Here is a 17,874-nt window from a genome sequence, read left to right on the forward strand (position 1 = left end):
GCTATTAGGTACAAAGTTTCTTTTTTGAGCTGAGGAAAATTCCCAAGCTGATAGTGGGAATCTTTGCACAGTAATGTCATTATACTAAAAACCATTGAGTTGTACATTTTAGATGGGTGAATTCTATGACTTGTGAGTTTTATCTCAAAAAAATTGTTTTAAAAAAACAGTGAGATAAAATAAAACACATTGTTGGTAAAACTGGTACAGCCACCTTGGAAAAGCTCGGCAGTTTAAAAAAGTTAAATATACTCTTATCATATCACCCTGCCACCCACATAGGTATCCACTCAAGAAGACTGAAATTTTATGTTCACACACAAAAAAATTGTAAGCAAATATTTGTAGTGGCTTTATTCACAACTTTCAAAACCTAAGGCCTTTCAATAGATAGATAAAACATGGTATACCTACATACATCTACTGCCATTAAAGAGAAGAAATACACATAGTTGTCCTTCTGTTCCTCCTGCTGCCCGACTCTTGATCCATCTGTGGTTGGATACAGTCAGCTGCTCATGGTTCAACTCTATGGAATTGCAGAGGATTACATCTGGGGCTGATGTTTTTCAGGAGCTTCTGGGGTGTCTCTCTACTTGTGGACCAGGTCAACAGAGGGAAGCAGGCATCCTTAGCGGCTTCTGGGTTTCCGGTGCATCATCAGACTCCAGGCCACTGGAGGGAATCCCTAGGATCAGTGTCTAGAGACCACCCTACAGTGGCCTTCCAGCTAGATCTCCTGAGGCAAAGCACAGAGGTTGTGCCAGGTGTGCCCCTGGGTGCCCGGAATAGTGCGGCATGGCAAAGGGGCGTGGCTGGACTGGCCGGCCTCCTCCTGGGAGCACACTGGGACCACCACCTGGAAGATGTTATTCTCCACTGCTCTCTCCAGATCTTTGGGGGCATCTTTTGGGCCACTACTGGACTGCAAGTTTCCAAGGTCTTCACAAATGAAGACAGCTTTGGCAGGCTCCTCACTGCACTCTGGCTTCACACAGAGTACACCTGTCCTGCCTGCCTCCAGGGCCGCTGTCACCAAGCCTCTTATTGCTGTAGTATTTTAAGATTACAGTTGACCCTTGAACCACAAGGGTTAGAACTACACCAGTTAGTCCGCTTAAACACGATTAAAAATAAGTGAATACAGAGGCGCCTGCGTAGCTCAGTCGGTTAAACATCCGACTTCGGCTCAGGTCATGATCTCACGGTTCATGAGTTTGAGCCCTGTGTCAGGCTCTGTGCAACCCCTATGACCTGGAGTCAGGCCGATGATGCTGTGATATCTGTGAGGTTCTATCACAGGTCCTTGGGAAGCTCTGTCTGCAGTGTCAGCTGCCCTGGGAATGTCTCCTTGGGTTTCCTACCTTTACACGTGGAAGGAAAATGCATGGCCAACGTCATCCTGCCAGCAAAACCTTGTGCTGAAGAAGTATGCCTTTTCCAGGAACACTAGGGCTCCTTTGCCTCAATCAAAAATGAAACTATAGTTTCAAAAAGAAAAAAAGCTGTGAAAATGAAGCTTCTTGGCCCAGGCATTTTTCCCATTCTCCTCCTGTGCTGACGCCAGTAAGTGGAGGAGAGACTCTGGTTTCCTCGGCACTAAGATTCCTCCATCACCAGGGCACCTGCCTCTAGTCAAAGCCTGTTTCTCTTAATAAAGGAATCTAGAAGGGTTACAGCGGGACCCTTATGGCAGCACAGACTGGATAGTAACAGTCATTAGGGAAGGAAACAGAATCTGCCCGAGCTCCGAGAGGTTTTAGTTAACAGCTGTCTCTACTCTCCCTGCTTTCTGACTTTGATAGTGGTTGTAAATATTGCTGTCTTCCTTTGTCAATGGTGCCAAGAAACAGGGAATGTATGAATGTGATACTACGTTTAGTAAAAGCTAACTTTAAATATGAAAAGGAAATACCAGAGCAATAGAAAAAAAATCAGTGACTTCCCTCTTCTATTTTTGTTTGACTAAACAAAGACATTTGTTTTTATTTGAATATATTTATTTTTTAATGATAAAAAAAATTTTATGTCTTTATTTTATTTTGAGAGAGAGGGAGGCAGAAAGTGAGCAGGGGAGGGGCAAAGACAGAGGGAGACACAGAATCTGAAGTAGACTCCAGGCTCTGAGCTGTCAGCACAGAGCCAGATGCAGGGTTCAAACCCACGGACCCTGAGATCATGACCTCAGCTTAAGTTGGATGCTTAACCAACTGAGCCACCCAGGGGCCCCAGTTTTTATATAAATATATTTATACTTGTCACACTTCTTTGTAGTATGATGAAGATTTCTCAAAATCTTTGATATCATGAGCAAATTGAAGCACATATATTGTAAATTCGTATAGGATTACATCAAATAATGCATTTAAGAACAAACTATGTATTTTATAGCTGCATTCATGTTTTGAAATGCGAGCAAAACCAATCCGTACGAAAACACTAGAAACCATCCCAAACTATTGCAAAGAAATTACACAAGAACGATTTTTTTTGTTCTTTGTTTTCTTTTCACAGAATTCCCTGCCACGCTTGAGATCAAGAGAATATTAGAACAGTAACAGTTTTTAAAACAGCACAAAGCATAGATACAACACGGGAGCCTGGCATAAGCATTCTGAAAACAGCAAATCTTTCTTTTCCTATTTTAGTGTACGTCCTGCCAAAGTGAGCGCTTGTTGTATCTTCCTAAATCATCAGGAGCGAGAGTAAGTCCGGAGACACAGCAGGGGGACAAAGTCCTATCACAGTGCTAGAAAAAACAAGTCAGCAAAGAGTGATCATTTTATTTATTTTCTTAATATTTTATTTATTTTTGAGAGAGAGAAAGAGAGACACAGCATGAGTAGGGGAGGGTCAGAAAGAAAGGGAGACACAGAATCTGAAGCAGGCTCCAGGCTCTGAGCTGTCAGCACAGAGCCCGACTCGGGGATCGAACCCACAAACCACGAGATTATGACCTGAGCCAAAGTCAGATGCTTAACCCACTGAACCACCCAGGCGCCACAAGAGTGATCATTTTAATTCGGCTGTGGTATGAAGGGCGATGCCTGGGAGAGAACAGCAGTTTTCCAGAGCAGCCTCCAGCCAGCCTCCCACTTTGTGAAGGGATCTCCCTCCTTTCCTAGTACTCAAGGCCCCCGCCTAGGAGGGAGGACAGGCGCTGAGGCAGGCATATCCCAGGGGAAACAGCCTCAGGTGCTGTGCTCCAAAGAGCCAGATCCCTGAAGGGCTGCAGACGCAGCACCCTTTGCTCCACTTAACAAATGTTAATTTGAGGGCGCCTGGGTGGCTCAGTTGGTTAAGCATCTGACTTCAGTGGAGGTCATGATCCCATGGTTGGTGGCACCGTGTCAGGCTCTGTGCTGACAGCTCAGAGCCTGGAGCCTGCTTTGGATTCTGTGTCTCCCTCTCTCTGCCCCTCCTCCCCCATCTCAAAAATAAATAGACATTAAAAAAAATTTTAATGTTAATTTTACAAAGTCCTTAGACAGTAGCATGAGATGGAAGCTCATGGCCAAGTCACTTTAAACCCCCTCAAGGACTCAACCCTCTGCCCCCATGTAGTGAGTAGATCACAGAGACCAAACCCAGATAGCTCAGGGCTGGGGATGGGTGGCACAAGAAGGTCTCTGTTTGTGAACTGGAAGACTTGATATTGCTACTATGGTAGTGCTACCCCCAAACTGATCTACAGATTCAAATAAACCCTATCAAAATCCCAGCTGACTCCTTTGAAAAATGAGACAAGCTAGCCATAAAATTTTAGGAAAATTTAAGGAAACCAGAAGAACTGAAACAAAATTTTAAAAGAGTAAGAGACTCACACGTCCTGGATTTAAAACTTACTATAAAAGCTACAGTCAAGACTTAAAGAATACGGTACTGGCATAAGGATGGATGTGTAGATCAACAGAATAGAATCGAGAGTCCAGAAATGAACCCTTGTATTTCTTGTCAACGGATTTTTGACAAGGATGCCGCAACTATTTGTTGAAGAAAGAATAGTCAACAAACGTAGCGGGGACAAGTGTATGTCCATATAAATAAGAACGAAGGTGGATCTCCTGCCTCACACCATGTAGAAAACTCAAAATGGATCTTTTAATTCAGAACGGACCAAAAACCTGAATGTAAGTAAAACTTTTGTGAAGACCACATAGGTATGAATCTCTGTAATCTTGGATCAATCGTTTCTTAGATATGACCCCAAAAGCACAAGTCACAAAAGAAAAAAAAGATAAACTAGACATCATAAACATTAAAAACTTTTTCTTCCTTTCCCATCTCTCCGACCACCTCCTCTCAGGTAACCATCTATTTGTTCTTTATAGTTAAGAGTCTGGGTATTTTGGTTTGTCTCTTTTTTCTTTTCCTTTGTTCATTTATTTTGTTTCTTAAATTCCACATATGAGTGAAATCATATGGTATTTTTGTTTCTCTGACTGGCTTACTTCACTTAGCATTATATCCTGTAGCACCATGCATGTCATTGTAATAGCAAGGTTTAAGTCTTTTTTATGGCTGCATAATATTCCATTCCATATACATAAACTCCATCTTCTTTATTCATTCATCTATTGATGGACACTTGGGCTGCTTCCATATTTTGGCTATTGTAAATAATGCTTCAGCAAACATAGTGATGCAGATACCCCTTCAAAATAGTGTTTCCATATTCTTTGGGTAATCATAGGGTATGGGTATGATTACTGGATCATAGGGTAGTTCTATTTTTAAGTTTTTTGAGGAACCTCCATACTTTCTTCCACAGTGGCTGCACCAGTTTGCATTCCCACCAACAGTGCACTAGGTTCTTTTGTCTCCACATCCTTGCCAATACTTGTTGTTTTATGAGTTTTTGATTTTATTCATTCTGACAGGTGTGAGGTGATATTGTGGGTTTGATTGCATTTCTCTGATGATGAGTGATGTTGAGAATCTTTTCAGGTGTCTGATGGCCATTTGTATGTCCTCTTCAGAGAAATATCTGTACATGTCTTCTGCCCCTTTTTAATTGGACTATTTGTATAAGTTCTTTATATATTTTGGATACTATCTTTTATTAGATATGTCATTTGCAAATGTATTTTCCCATTTAGTAGGTTTTGTTGCTTGAAGATTAAAAACTTTTGTGCTTCAAAGAACACCATCAAGAAAGTGAAGACTTAATTGACAGAATGGAAGAAAATGTTTGCAAATCCCATATCTAATAAGGGATGTATCTAGAATATTTATAGAAATACTACAGGTAAGTATTTAGCATAATGAAAAATAGGCAAAGGATATGATTAGATATTTCTCTGAAGAAAATATTAAAATGGCCATTACGAGCATGGAAATATACTCATCATTAGCCATTAGGGAAATGCAAATCAAACCCACAATGTTATACCACTTCACACCCACTAGCTTGGCTACAAGCCAAAAGACAGATCATAAATGTTATTGAGGAGTTGGAGAAATTAGACTCTGCATAAACTACTGGTGGGAATAAAAAATGGTGAAGCCGCTTTGGAAAACAGTCTGGCAATTTCTTTAAATAGTCAAACATAGCATTACCATATGATCCAGTGATTCCATTCCTGGTTACATGCTTAATAAACCTATACATTTATCCTTAGCAGGGTGGTGTGTGCAAGCACTCATCTTGTGCAGCAAGTGAAGGACCCCATTCCTGGTGGGATATAGTATGGAGTTGGCTAGTTGCTATATGATGCACATGCTTAAAGAGAACAAGGGAGCTTACACTGAGTCAGAAACAAAGATATTCCCACACACTGCAGTAAGTGCCCCTGGCTATGAGGAACCAATAGCCACTGGTGAAACTGATCTTGCTTTGTCCCTTCTCTGTGTGAGTAAAGCATTGTTTTATCTAGTGCCTCTCTATGTCCTGTCTTTTTTGATGACCCTGACACAAACAAACTATGGAGTGTGTTGACGTCCAGAGACTGCTCCTCTTCATTTCACATTACTTGTTTCCTGACTAAGAGCCTAATCCCTAGAGTCTGATCATCTGGACTACTGATCCATTTCCTGATTTAGGTCCACTGTGGTCCTCAGCTTTCAGAGCCTGCTCCATTCTGTGGCTCCCCCATCAGCCTTTTCATGTAGCTGCTTCCATGTTGGGCTTCCCTTAGTCTATGCCCTGATTTTAGCCCACAGAGCAGCACTCAAAGCAGGAAGAGTGTTATTAATAACATCAGACTTATTATTACTGGCTGTGTGGCCTGGCCAGAGACTTAGGCTCCATAAGTCTTAATTGCTATCACTATAAAGTGGGGATAACAATCCTAACTTGCAGGGATTAAAAATAAAAAAAACATTGAAATTAGTTTAAGAATTATTTGGGGCACCTGGGTGGCTCAGTCGAGGGATGCCTGGGTGGCTCAGCAGTTAAAAGTCCAACTTCAGCTCAGGTCATGATCTCAGAGTTCATGAGATTGGGCCTTGTGTCCAGCTCTGTGCTGGGTGTGGAAGCTAGTTAAGATTCTCTCTCTCCCTCTGCCCCTCCCCTCCTCAAAAACAAACAAACAAAAAGACCTTGAAGATTTACTCTTCCTCTTCTGACAGAATTTCATTGGTGTATTTCTTTACCCCCTGACCCACTGGTGTATTTAAAACATAATTTCTCTCATCATTTCAGAACATTTTTGTTGCTATCTAGCAACTTTTTGTGTTCTCTTCCTGAGTCATCTACAGAAAGGTAGCTGCTGATTATTTTTAAGATCTTAATGAGCATGATTATGTATTAACTAACCGACATTTATCTATGAGGCACCAGGTAGATGGTGCTCTGCATACTAAAAAAAAGTAAAGAGTGTGTGTCCCTGATTTCAAGGGGGTTCCAGTTTAGTTAGAGCAATGAGAATAATACATGTCAATCAATCAATATTCAGCAATATTTGATCAATAGCCATCTTTATGATATAGAGAATTAGTTCTCAAAGTGCTGTCTGTGGGTCCCTGAGGATTCCTGAGATGATTTCAGGCGGTGCCAAATCACACTGTGGTAGGGTCCCGCCCCTAAGGGGGAAAAAACCAAAGAAACCAAACAAAACCTCAAGGTTATATGCGTACGTGACAACATCCCTCATGACCTTGTTAACATGAGACCACTTAATCGGACTACATGTTTGTATGTTACTATATATGGGAGACAAAGAAGTGGAAAATATATAAAAAAACAACACCACATGGCGTTCAGGGCTCAGTTCTTCTGGCGCAAACCCATCTGAGCTGTGCAGGCGGGGATAAAGTTGCTTCCTGGAAAAAAAAAAGCCTTGGTGTCACGACTCTGTGTGAGAATCCTGCTACAAAACCCTTTCATAGTATTAAGGCCTCTCCCCCTTCTCACTGCATTCATAGTTGCACCAATGGGATAAAAGCAATAGTTGGTAAAACTGGAGACATTTAAGCACAAATCCAGGCGTTTCTGAAACTATACAGTTGACCCTTGAACAACACGTTTAAATTTACAGGCAGATTTTTTTCAATAAATACAGTAGGGTACTGAAAATGTATTTTTTCTTGCTAATGATTTCCTTAATAACATTTTCTCGTCTCTAGTTTTATTGTAAGAATACAGTGTATAATACATATAAACCCATGAAATACATGTTAATAGACCGTGTTATCAGTAACGCTTCCAGTCAATAGTAGGCTATTAGTAGTTAAGTTTTAGGAGAGTCAAAAGTTGTATGTCAATTTTCAACTGCATGGGGCTCAATGCCTCTAACCCCCACATTGTTCAAATGTCAACTGTAATTAATATATTTTAAGATGGGAATTTTTAACTTTTTGTTCTTAGGACTCTGTTATACTCTAAAAGTGACAGACCAAACACCCCAAGAGTCAGTTAAAAAAAAAAACCCCAAAGGAACCAAAACCAACCAACCAACCAACCAACCAATGAAAAAAACACAAGGTCATGAAGGGGAATATTGGCTGGGGCTGTGTGATGGCTTCTTTCCACATAGCACAGTAATCACACCTGCTTTGTTTGTTTGTTTGTTTGTTTGTTTGTTTTTGAGAGAGAGAGAGAGAGAGAGCGAGCGAGCATGATCCGGGGGTGGTGGTGGAGGGGGCAGAGAAAGAGAGGGAGACACAGAATCAGAAGCAGGTTCCAGCCTCTGAGCTGTCAGCACAAAGCTCGATGTGGGGCTCGAACCCATGGACCAGACCGCGATATCATGACCTGAGTTGAAGTTGGATGCTCAACCAACTGAGTCACCCAGGTGCCCCAGCACCGCTTTTGATTTGCAGCTGGCAGTGAGGTTTAAGAGAGGTAACAGAGTAGTTTACACCCTTTCAAGCAAAACCAGGACAACCATAGAGCTAGCTCAACTGCATTCAGCAACACCTGTCTTATAAGGCATACTCTATCTGGGGAAGAAAGAACAGTTTTTCTTGATGGCCAGAGTGATTTTGCAGCACAAGCACATAAACCCAAAAAACTTAGCAAACAGGACCCTAAATTTGGGAGATTGTTTATCAGTCAGTCCTGTGGGCAGCATGTAACAATGCTTTAGGACATTGACACTGAGGCTTTGACTTTCCAACCAATGGGTTATCATCTATTAATGGATTGGACGATGGGGGACCCTTACTCACCCACCACTTAGGCAAGAACATTTGCTACTGGTTCCCAGTGAGTTTTAATGTTCACTGCCTTAAACTGTCAAGTGGACAAGCAGTCCTTAAGCAGTAGTGTGGTGGCTAATAAGACTTCATGTATCACTACTACAGCTGTTCAGCATGGCTGAAACTCAGTACAAGCTCAAACACATTTGGATAGTTTATTACAAGGTCACCATGGTATCAATTTCCTGCATCCCTAGTCTTATTTAAAAAAAAAAACAGTAAATCAGAGGAGCCATATGGGTATTACCAGTGGTGATCGCTTTTCGGCTGAAAAAACTTGACTCAAGTGCTTCTATAACCAGCAGTCATTTCCAAAGGAGAGGTAAAGTGGATAAGTCTTGTGGTCAGCTGCGGCTGGGAAGATGGATGAGAAATGGCTTTTTGGCTATTTCTCATAAGGCTGCTTCTCTCCCTGGTTTTGGGGGAAATGCAGGGCATTCCATCAAGACTCAGACTGCAATTAAATTTTGCCTACTTGGCCTGTATGTAGATGTATAAGGAGAACAGAGTGTCATGGCATCACTAGTTGCTTGCCATATTTCAAACATTAAACTGGTCTTGCCTTTGGGGGATCATTCTTGGCATAAATACACTTCTTCATGGTGTATTATTTTTATAAATTGCTAGATGCAGTTTGCTTATATTTTGTTGATAACTTTGCATCTAGGTAGTAAAGAATTTAACCTTGCCTAAAGAGAGGTCTGCCTTTTACTCTCCTTGACTTCTGGGATGTAATCTCTAAGCCCTTTAATGTCATTCCCGACAGCAATGTCTTTGCCTGAGCATCTTTAGTCACTGGACAGTCTAACAATGTGACTTAGGGTGAGGACTCTGAGTCACATGGTATCAGCTCCACCTCTTGAGGGGATAGAAGCTGTTATCAGGCACATGGGCAGTCAACAGTGCCTAAGTACTGGAACTCTATTGGACAGAAAGGGTCAGGTGAGCTTCCCTGGTTGACAATTCTCCACGTGCGTTGTTGCATACTGCCTCTGAGAGCAGCTAACTCTGTCTATGATTCCTAAGGGACATGAAAACTCAAAGCTCTCTATTTGGAACCCTTCCAGACCCTGTTCTATGACAAATTTTGATCCTCTCCCTGTGATACCTGTGAGTACAATTTTCAGTAAGTTCTGTGAATCCTCCTAGCAAATTAGTTGGGTACCCCTGAACTTGCAATTAGTGTCAGAAGTAAGCATGGTCTGGGAGAACTATAAATTCTATAGTGATGTCAAAAGTAAAAGCAGTGTTTTGGAGACTGTTCCTCAAAATTTGCAGCATTTATGTTCGTGGGGTATGTTGGCCTGTCATTTTCTTATCTTGATCTAGTCTGGTATCAGGGATATGATTCTGAAAACAAATTGGGAAGTATTCCTTCTTCCTCTATTATCTCAAAGACTTTGTATAGGATTGGTCTTTTTTCCTCCTTAAATATTTTATGAAATTTATTAGTGAAGCTATTTGGGCTTGGGGTTTTCTTTGTGGAAGAGTTTTTAATTAAAAATTCAAATAATCTTATAGCTGCTTGGCTATTCAAAATTTCTATTTCTTCATGTGTTAGTTTTGGTAAGTTGTTTTTTTCAGTGAATTTGTCCATTTTATCTAAGTAGTCAAATATATTGCATTAGGTTGGTATAAGTGTGTGAATAATATTCTCTTTTTAATATCTGTAAGATCTGTACTGATGGCTCTTTTTGCATCCATGAGGTGACCAGTTTGTGTTTTCTCATTGTTTTTTCTTAACTGAATAAATCATATTTAATTTAATAAAATTATACTTAAATATTATAGTAATTGCATATAATTTTAGTTCATTCAATTTAGTTATGTAACATTAAAATGTAATGAATTAGGTGAATTTGAATTAAAATTTAAATGTGTTAAATTGAATTAAATTAAATCATATTATAAAGTAAAATATCAAAGTAAGCAGAAATTAAATTGAAATTAAATGATACAGAACATTGAACTGAATAAATTGAATTAATATTAAATTATTGTGAACCAAATTAAATTGAGTAAATCAGCAGTCAGTAATGTTAAATTTCAGTACTTACATTTAAGTTATACTTGAACTATATTCCCTTAAACTTATTTTCATAGATCAAATTGTAATTAAATTAAAATTGAATTATGAAATATATGAAATTCACTAATTGATGCTAAAATAAATTTATCTGACTACCTTACCAATACATATTCATTTACACTAACTGAAGTTAATACATTAAATGAACAATTAATTTAATGCATTGTTTATTAAAATAAATTACAATCCAATTAAGATAACTCAGTATTAATTTAAAAAGGGAGGCAAGTCTGAAGGTCCGTTTTTGGAGTAAAAATCTTAGGAAGAGAGGGTCACAGAATCCATGTTGTGGCTTCTGTATCTTTGGTATCTGTGATGGTGTAAAGGGGACAATGACTAAAAACATTTAGGAAAGATGAAAAACCCCCACAAAACTCCAAACCTTTGAAAACACACGCAGGAGAACCATCAGTAGCAAAGCAGTTGCTACGGCCGGAGCCGAGAAACCCAGAACAAAGGCCAGCAAAGAGTGAACACTTTCATTTTCCCCAGACTCCTCTCCTCACCCCAAATCAAGTTGTTGCGATGACCACGACTCGCGCATCCGGTGGGATTTGGGGTGGTGGGGGCACTGACCTGTTGTATGTTATTTGACCTCCGTGGTTGCCAGAGTTAGATCATTACCCCGAGATATCTAGCTATCCGATCTGTCGAGATTATTTTTTATTGTACTTTATCTCATTTAAATAGAATGTTAAAATTAACTTTATAGGGGAGAACTGAATGTGTATGAAACAAGAGAACCAAAGTGGACTTCAGGAACCAGGCAAATCCACAGGCCAGGGGAAGCCTTGGTGAAGCCAATTGTCTCAGATTTCAAAATCTACTTTGGTTCGGCTACTTCTCAAGAGTCGGTCAGTCCACCAGTTCATGGCCTTTCACCGTTGCTTGGGACTAATTCTGAGAGGAGAGAGCACTCTTGCAAAAGCCCAGAGGCTGAATCGTGCCAGGCCAGGCCAAGGAACTGGAAGGAGGAATGAAAGCGGGAAAGAGTCGTGGAAGGTAACGTCGGAGACAAAACAGAAGGAATGGTTTCCTTCGCAGCGCACGACACCCAGTCTGCTGGCGTCCCATTTATATATGTAAAAGCGAAAAGTGATTGAATGGAAAAATGAGTGTAACTTGATACAGGTAGTATTTCGGAAGCTGACACTTTTTCTGTAAACGTCTCAGCAGGACAAGCCACCGGCCTACGGAATCGATGGTCAAAATGGCGGCACCCCTGTGGAAGTCGCGATTAGGACGCTGCCATGTATTGGCTGTAAACGTACGGACTCGGCCATCTTACGGAATCATATTCCAAGATGACGGCATCTGCGTGGAAGTCGCGCCTGGGCGCGGCCATGTTGCCCGTAACGTTGCGTCCGTACAAGTAGTCACTGTACGGACTCGGCCCACGGGGTGGCAGTGATCTCGGGAAAGCAGCGATGCAGGTGCGGCCATGTTTCCTGTAAACTTATGGATTCGGCCACCGTACGGTCTCAGTAGTTAATAGTCAAGATGGTGGCGGCTGACAGACTGTAGCGGCTCTAGGCGCCGGATCTACTTGTTTGCTGCGGGGCCGACGCATTGGGCCTGCGCAATAAGAGTACGGTGCCCGGGAGGGGCGACCAAAGCGGAAGTAGTTGTGGGCGCCTTTACAACGGCCGCGGACGCCCGCGAGAGGTCTGAGCAGGTTCGCGGGTAGCTGGCGGGGGCAGCGGAGGGGTGCACCGAGAGCGGAGAGATGGTGAGTACGGGTCCAGTGAGGGAGGCGCCGGTAGAGGTCAGTGGGATTGGTAGAAGCGGGGTCCGTGGGCAGAGGCATGAGGGTCTGTGGTGAACAGTAAGGAGAGTCTGGACAGTATGGTGGGCGCCTGTGGTGAGCCTTAACAGGCGTCTGTGGGTAGAATGTCGGGGAGTCTGATGTTCTGAAAATTTTCTGATGGGTGAACCACCTGGGAGTTTTGTGATGAGCCATTGTAGGGGTCCGTGATGGAAGTTTGGCGCGGGTCTCTTTCTCTAGATAGTTCCGTGGCAGTCCGGATGGGAGACTGAGCAGTGTTAAGGGGTTTGGATGAGCCGCAGCGGGCTGTGCGTAGTGAGCCGTGAGGAGTCTGTGTCAAGGCACTCGAGGGGGACCGTGATGGGGGGCGGGGTTGCCTGTGGACGAACAGCTGGGGTCTGTGGGGAACGGTGTTGGAAGTCTGCAGGATATATCCCGTGGTGTCTGTAAGAAGCGATGGGGGCAATATGTGATGAGCGGTAGGGTGTTTGTAACTAACTGTTACGCGTGTGTGGATAGAGTGTGAGAGTGTTAGTGATGGAAGGTCTGAGACGGAATAATGGAAGTTAAAAGTAGCGTACTGGGGCGTTAGGGGTGAGTGATGGGAACTTGTGCGGCCTATGATGTGATGGAAACATTTATGAGCAGATGTGATGGAAAGCTTATTGGCAGAATGTTGGGCTTTGTGGTGACCCACGATGGAGCTGTAACAAGGAATGAGGCATTGTAATAGGGGTTCTCTAAGGAGCCATGATGGGGGGGGTATCCCACAGGAGGCTGATGGTTCAGACCCAGAGCCTCCAGATGCTGGAGAGGACAGCAAATCAGAGAATGGGGAGAATGCGCCCATCTACTGCATCTGCCGCAAACCAGACATCAACTGCTTCATGATGTGAGCCGGGGAGAGGCGGGTGGGGCTGACACCTGCAAGGTTGGGTGAGGCTGATGGGTCCGGCCCCTCACATCTGCACCACTCACCCCATCCTCTGCAGCGGGTGTGACAACTGCAATGAGTGGTTCCATGGGGACTGCATCCGGATCACTGAGAAGATGGCCAAGGCCATCCGGGAGTGGTATTGTCGGGATTGCCGAGGTGAGGGGGCGTGCCTCGACAGGGCGGGCAGGTCCACCTGCCTGGAGAGAGAAGCCATAAAGGGAGGGTGGCTCATGGGGAGTTGTGATCTATGTCTGTGGGTGATTGTTGGTTTGTGGTTCTACTGTGAACCCAAATACAGGGTCCCACCGGAGGGGTTTGCCTGCCCTGGAGTAGGGGGACAGAGCAGGTGAGTGGGACAGAAAAGAAGAGGAAGAAAGAGTTCTGACCTTCCAAATCCCTCATTGTCAACCCATCCTGGCCCCACTGTCTGCCCCACAGAGAAAGACCCCAAGCTGGAAATCCGTTACCGGCACAAGAAGTCACGGGAGCGGGACAGCAATGAGCGAGACGGCAGTGAGCCTCGGGATGAGGGTGGAGGGCGCAAGAGGCCTGCCCCGGATCCAGATCTGCAGCGCCGGGCGGGGTCAGGGACAGGGGTTGGGGCGATGCTTGCTCGGGGCTCTGCTTCGCCCCACAAATCCTCTCCACAGCCCTTGGTGGCCACACCCAGCCAGGTGAGTGGCTGCCACGGCTGGGATAGGTAGGGTGATCCTCTGACAGGCCCTACTTGGGTTCCTGATTTCTGTTCCGGGCCCCTCCCCTCAGCATCACCAGCAGCAGCAGCAGCAGCAGATCAAACGGTCAGCCCGCATGTGTGGCGAGTGCGAGGCCTGCCGGCGCACTGAGGACTGTGGCCATTGTGACTTCTGTCGGGACATGAAGAAGTTTGGGGGCCCCAACAAGATCCGGCAGAAGTGCCGGCTGCGTCAGTGCCAGCTGCGGGCCCGGGTGAGCATGGGGAGAGCTGGGCAGGGCCAGATGGGGGGGGCATATGTCCAAGAAGAGCTCATTGAGGCTAGGGGGGTTGGGCCAGGTGAGGCGGGGCCATAACTGCATAGACAGGTGGGAAGGAGCCTGGCCTGTGCAGATGAATGGGGCGTGATCAGGTGTGCGGGGCTAGCAGGGGCGTCTCCAACCCCAGATGGGCAAGCTAGAGCCAGATGTTTCAAGGCGGTCAGGCGTGTCAGGCCAGGTGGGACAGGGTTGAGCATGTCCTGGTGATGAGAAGTAGGAGCTATGGGTGTGTTTCTGGGGAGGCAAGGCAGGGTTAGTTGGTGGGGCTAGGCTCTTGTGGGAGGGGCTAGGGCAGGGCCACCCTCTATCCACTTGGGGCTGACCTGGGCCTTCCTCCTGCCGGCACAGGAATCGTACAAGTACTTCCCTTCCTCGGTGAGTCCAGCCCCCCAGGGCGGGGCGGGGCATGCGGGCAGGGCGGTCAGGGCCAGTCCTGAGATTCTGCCCTGCAGCTCTCGCCAGTGACGCCCTCAGAGTCCCTGCCAAGGCCTCGCAGGCCACTGCCCACCCAGCAGCAGTCACAGCCGTCACAGAAGCTGGGGCGCATCCGGGAGGACGAGGGGGCAGTGGCGTCATCAGCGGTCAAGGAGCCACCTGAAGCGACGGCCACACCTGAGCCACTCTCTGACGAGGACCTGCCGCTGGATCCTGACCTGTACCAGGACTTCTGTGCAGGGGCCTTTGACGACCACGGCCTGGTGAGCAGGTGGAGCGTCCTGTGGTGGAAGGGTGGAGGATACAGAAGCTGAGTTTCCATGATGAGAGAGAAGACGGGGTATGGAAGGCTGATCTGGGAACTGAGTATATGGGGGGAGGGTAGTCCTGAGTGGGGCAGGTGGGTCAGCGTATGCCTCACTTGCAGCCCTGGATGAGCGACACAGAGGAGTCCCCATTCCTGGACCCTGCCCTGCGGAAGAGGGCAGTGAAAGTGAAGCATGTAAAGCGTCGGGAGAAGAAGTCTGAGAAGAAGGTGATGAGAGGGTGAAGTGGGTGTGCGAAAGCAGAGGGCAGGGAGGGGAGGGAGAGGCAAAGGTCAGAGGCCAGATGGGGCAAGAGACAGAGGAGGTGACATACAGGGGGAGACAGGCATTCACGGCTGACTTCAACTCCATCCTGACCCGACCTGCTTTGTCCCATAGAAGGAAGAGAGATATAAGCGGCATCGGCAGAAGCAGAAGCACAAGGACAAATGGAAACACCCAGAACGTGCCGATGCCAAGGACCCTGCATCGCTACCGCAGTGCCTGGGACCTGGCTGTGTGCGCCCTGCCCAGCCCGGCTCCAAGTATTGCTCAGATGACTGTGGCATGAAGCTGGCAGCCAAGTGAGTCATTCCTGGAGGGTTCAAGGGAGTCAGAGAGTATAGGGTAGGGCATGACTGGATGTCTTCCCGTCAGTCACCTGCACCCTGTTCAGTCCATGAAGCACCCAGCTATCCAGCCCTCACCCATCTACCATTCAGGCACTCGTCTGCCTATTTATCTATCACTTAGTCGCTTATTTACTTATCCTTTTGTTGCTTGGTCATCCATGCATCCTACCATTCTTGGAGTCCCCCACTTATTTTGTTGCTTGCCCTTCCCTGCCTGCACCCAACCAATTGCCTCCCTGCAGCCGCATCTACGAGATCCTCCCCCAGCGCATTCAGCAGTGGCAGCAAAGTCCCTGCATTGCTGAGGAGCATGGGAAGAAGCTGCTCGAACGAATCCGCCGTGAGCAGCAGAGTGCCCGCACCCGCCTTCAGGAAATGGAGCGCCGATTCCACGAACTTGAGGCCATCATCCTTCGTGCCAAGCAGCAGGCTGTCCGTGAGGATGAAGAGGTGAGCAAAGCACAGACCCAGTGGCACGGGGCCCAGTACCTGGCCCTGACTGGCCTCATCGTTCCTTCTGCTCCACACAGAGCAATGAGGGTGACAGTGATGACACGGACCTGCAGATCTTCTGCGTCTCTTGTGGGCACCCCATCAACCCACGTGTTGCCTTGCGCCACATGGAGCGCTGCTACGCCAAGGTCAGGGTGTCAGCCTAAGGGGGAACATCAGGGGATCTGTGGGGGACAGACGTGTTGTCTGGGGGTTGTCTTGGGGTGCAGCACACATCCACAGTTCCCTCCATTTGTGCTCATCCCTCCAGTATGAGAGCCAGACGTCCTTTGGGTCCATGTACCCCACACGCATTGAGGGGTGAGTGTGGGCGCTACGTGGAGTTAGAGCAGGGAGGTTAAGGCTGGGGTCAGGAGTGGCATGTTGGGGCAGGATATGGGCACGGACAAGAACAGGTGGGTCTCCCTCACTATCGTCTCTTTACTCCAAACCCCCAGAGCTACCCGACTCTTCTGTGATGTCTACAATCCTCAGAGCAAGACATACTGTAAGCGGCTCCAGGTGCTGTGCCCTGAGCACTCACGAGACCCCAAAGTAAGGTTTTCCCTTAACTCCCACCCCCACTCTGTCCTTTTTCCCTCCTCACTGGCCCACGTTCATCTCTTGCTTTTTTCTCGCCCTTCCTTCCTTCCCTCTTCCCTACTTGACCACTTCTATTACCCCTGCTTTGCCTGCCTCATCATCCTTCATTCCTCTTTTTTCCTCTCATATCTTGTTCCTCTCCTTCTCCATTCCTCTCCTCTCCCTGAACTCTCCATTTCTTCTTTCCTACCTCCCTGACCACTCCTGCCTACCTTTCCTGCCTCACCACCCCCATTAATCCCTACCCCCAATCTCTCTGCAGGTGCCAGCTGACGAGGTATGCGGGTGCCCCCTTGTACGTGACGTCTTTGAGCTCACAGGTGACTTTTGCCGCCTGCCCAAGCGCCAGTGTAACCGCCACTACTGCTGGGAGAAGTTGCGGCGTGCTGAAGTGGACCTGGAGCGTGTGCGCGTGGTAGGTTTTGATGCTGGATGTGGCTGGCGTCAGGCGGGGCTTCCAGAGCTCCTTCTCATGGCTCTTTTCTGCTCTCCTGTCAGTGGTACAAGCTGGACGAACTGTTTGAGCAGGAGCGCAACGTCCGCACAGCCATGACTAATCGGGCAGGATTACTGGCCCTGATGCTGCACCAAACGATCCAGCATGACCCACTCACTACCGACTTGCGCTCCAGTGCTGACCGCTGAGCCGCACAATGGCCCAGAAGTCCTTACACCCTGCATTCCAGGCTGGGGGGCTGCCCTGAATCCCCCATTTGTCTGGTCTGCTCTTCATATGTTTCTCCAGCGGTCCCTGAGTTTCTCCCTGTGCCGATCCACCATTTGACTGCCCAGCTGTTGTTACCAGAGGGTCTCAGAACTTTTTCCTATTCTTGTCTATTCTTTTGTCTCTCCGTTCTCTGTGCCTGGGTGGGACTGTGGAATCTGCTCACTCTTGCCCCCACCCCCTTCCTCATTTTGTTAATAAAATTTTGAAGAACTAAGGGGGATTACTAATGATGGTT

General features: G+C 46.2%; 1 protein-coding gene across 3 annotated transcripts; it reads left to right on the top strand.

Moving 5' to 3' along the window:
• Window positions 1-12,286: 12,286 nt before the first annotated feature.
• CXXC1 (CXXC finger protein 1) lies at window positions 12,287-17,853 on the top strand. Of its 3 annotated transcripts, XM_029922543.1 has the most exons (15): window positions 12,289-12,458; window positions 13,268-13,386; window positions 13,487-13,587; window positions 13,870-14,105; window positions 14,197-14,379; window positions 14,794-14,820; window positions 14,898-15,143; window positions 15,308-15,415; window positions 15,585-15,769; window positions 16,060-16,267; window positions 16,348-16,458; window positions 16,581-16,630; window positions 16,768-16,864; window positions 17,175-17,327; window positions 17,411-17,853. In XM_029922543.1, exons 1-15 carry the CDS (start codon window positions 12,456-12,458, stop codon window positions 17,555-17,557), a joined length of 1,974 nt encoding a protein of 657 aa, XP_029778403.1. In that variant the 5' UTR covers window positions 12,289-12,455; the 3' UTR covers window positions 17,558-17,853. The 3 variants fall into 3 exon arrangements, with proteins under 3 accessions (XP_029778404.1, XP_029778403.1, XP_029778405.1); XM_029922544.1 differs by lacking the exon at window positions 14,794-14,820 and having other exon boundaries at window positions 12,287-12,458; XM_029922545.1 differs by lacking the exon at window positions 12,289-12,458 and having other exon boundaries at window positions 13,294-13,386; window positions 13,870-13,944.
• The last annotated feature ends 21 nt before the right edge of the window (window positions 17,854-17,874 follow it).

This window comes from Suricata suricatta, chromosome 14 (assembly GCF_006229205.1).
Source record: "Suricata suricatta isolate VVHF042 chromosome 14, meerkat_22Aug2017_6uvM2_HiC, whole genome shotgun sequence".
Classification (NCBI taxonomy): domain Eukaryota; kingdom Metazoa; phylum Chordata; class Mammalia; order Carnivora; family Herpestidae; genus Suricata; species Suricata suricatta.

Excerpts from the sequence above, each read along its gene's own strand:
- CXXC1 (XM_029922543.1), top strand. Across the intron at positions 14,380-14,793 it reads AGTGCCAGCTGCGGGCCCGG|GAATCGTACAAGTACTTCCC; the intron begins GTGAGCATGGGG and ends CTGCCGGCACAG. Across the intron at positions 17,328-17,410 it reads ACCTGGAGCGTGTGCGCGTG|TGGTACAAGCTGGACGAACT; the intron begins GTAGGTTTTGAT and ends CTCTCCTGTCAG.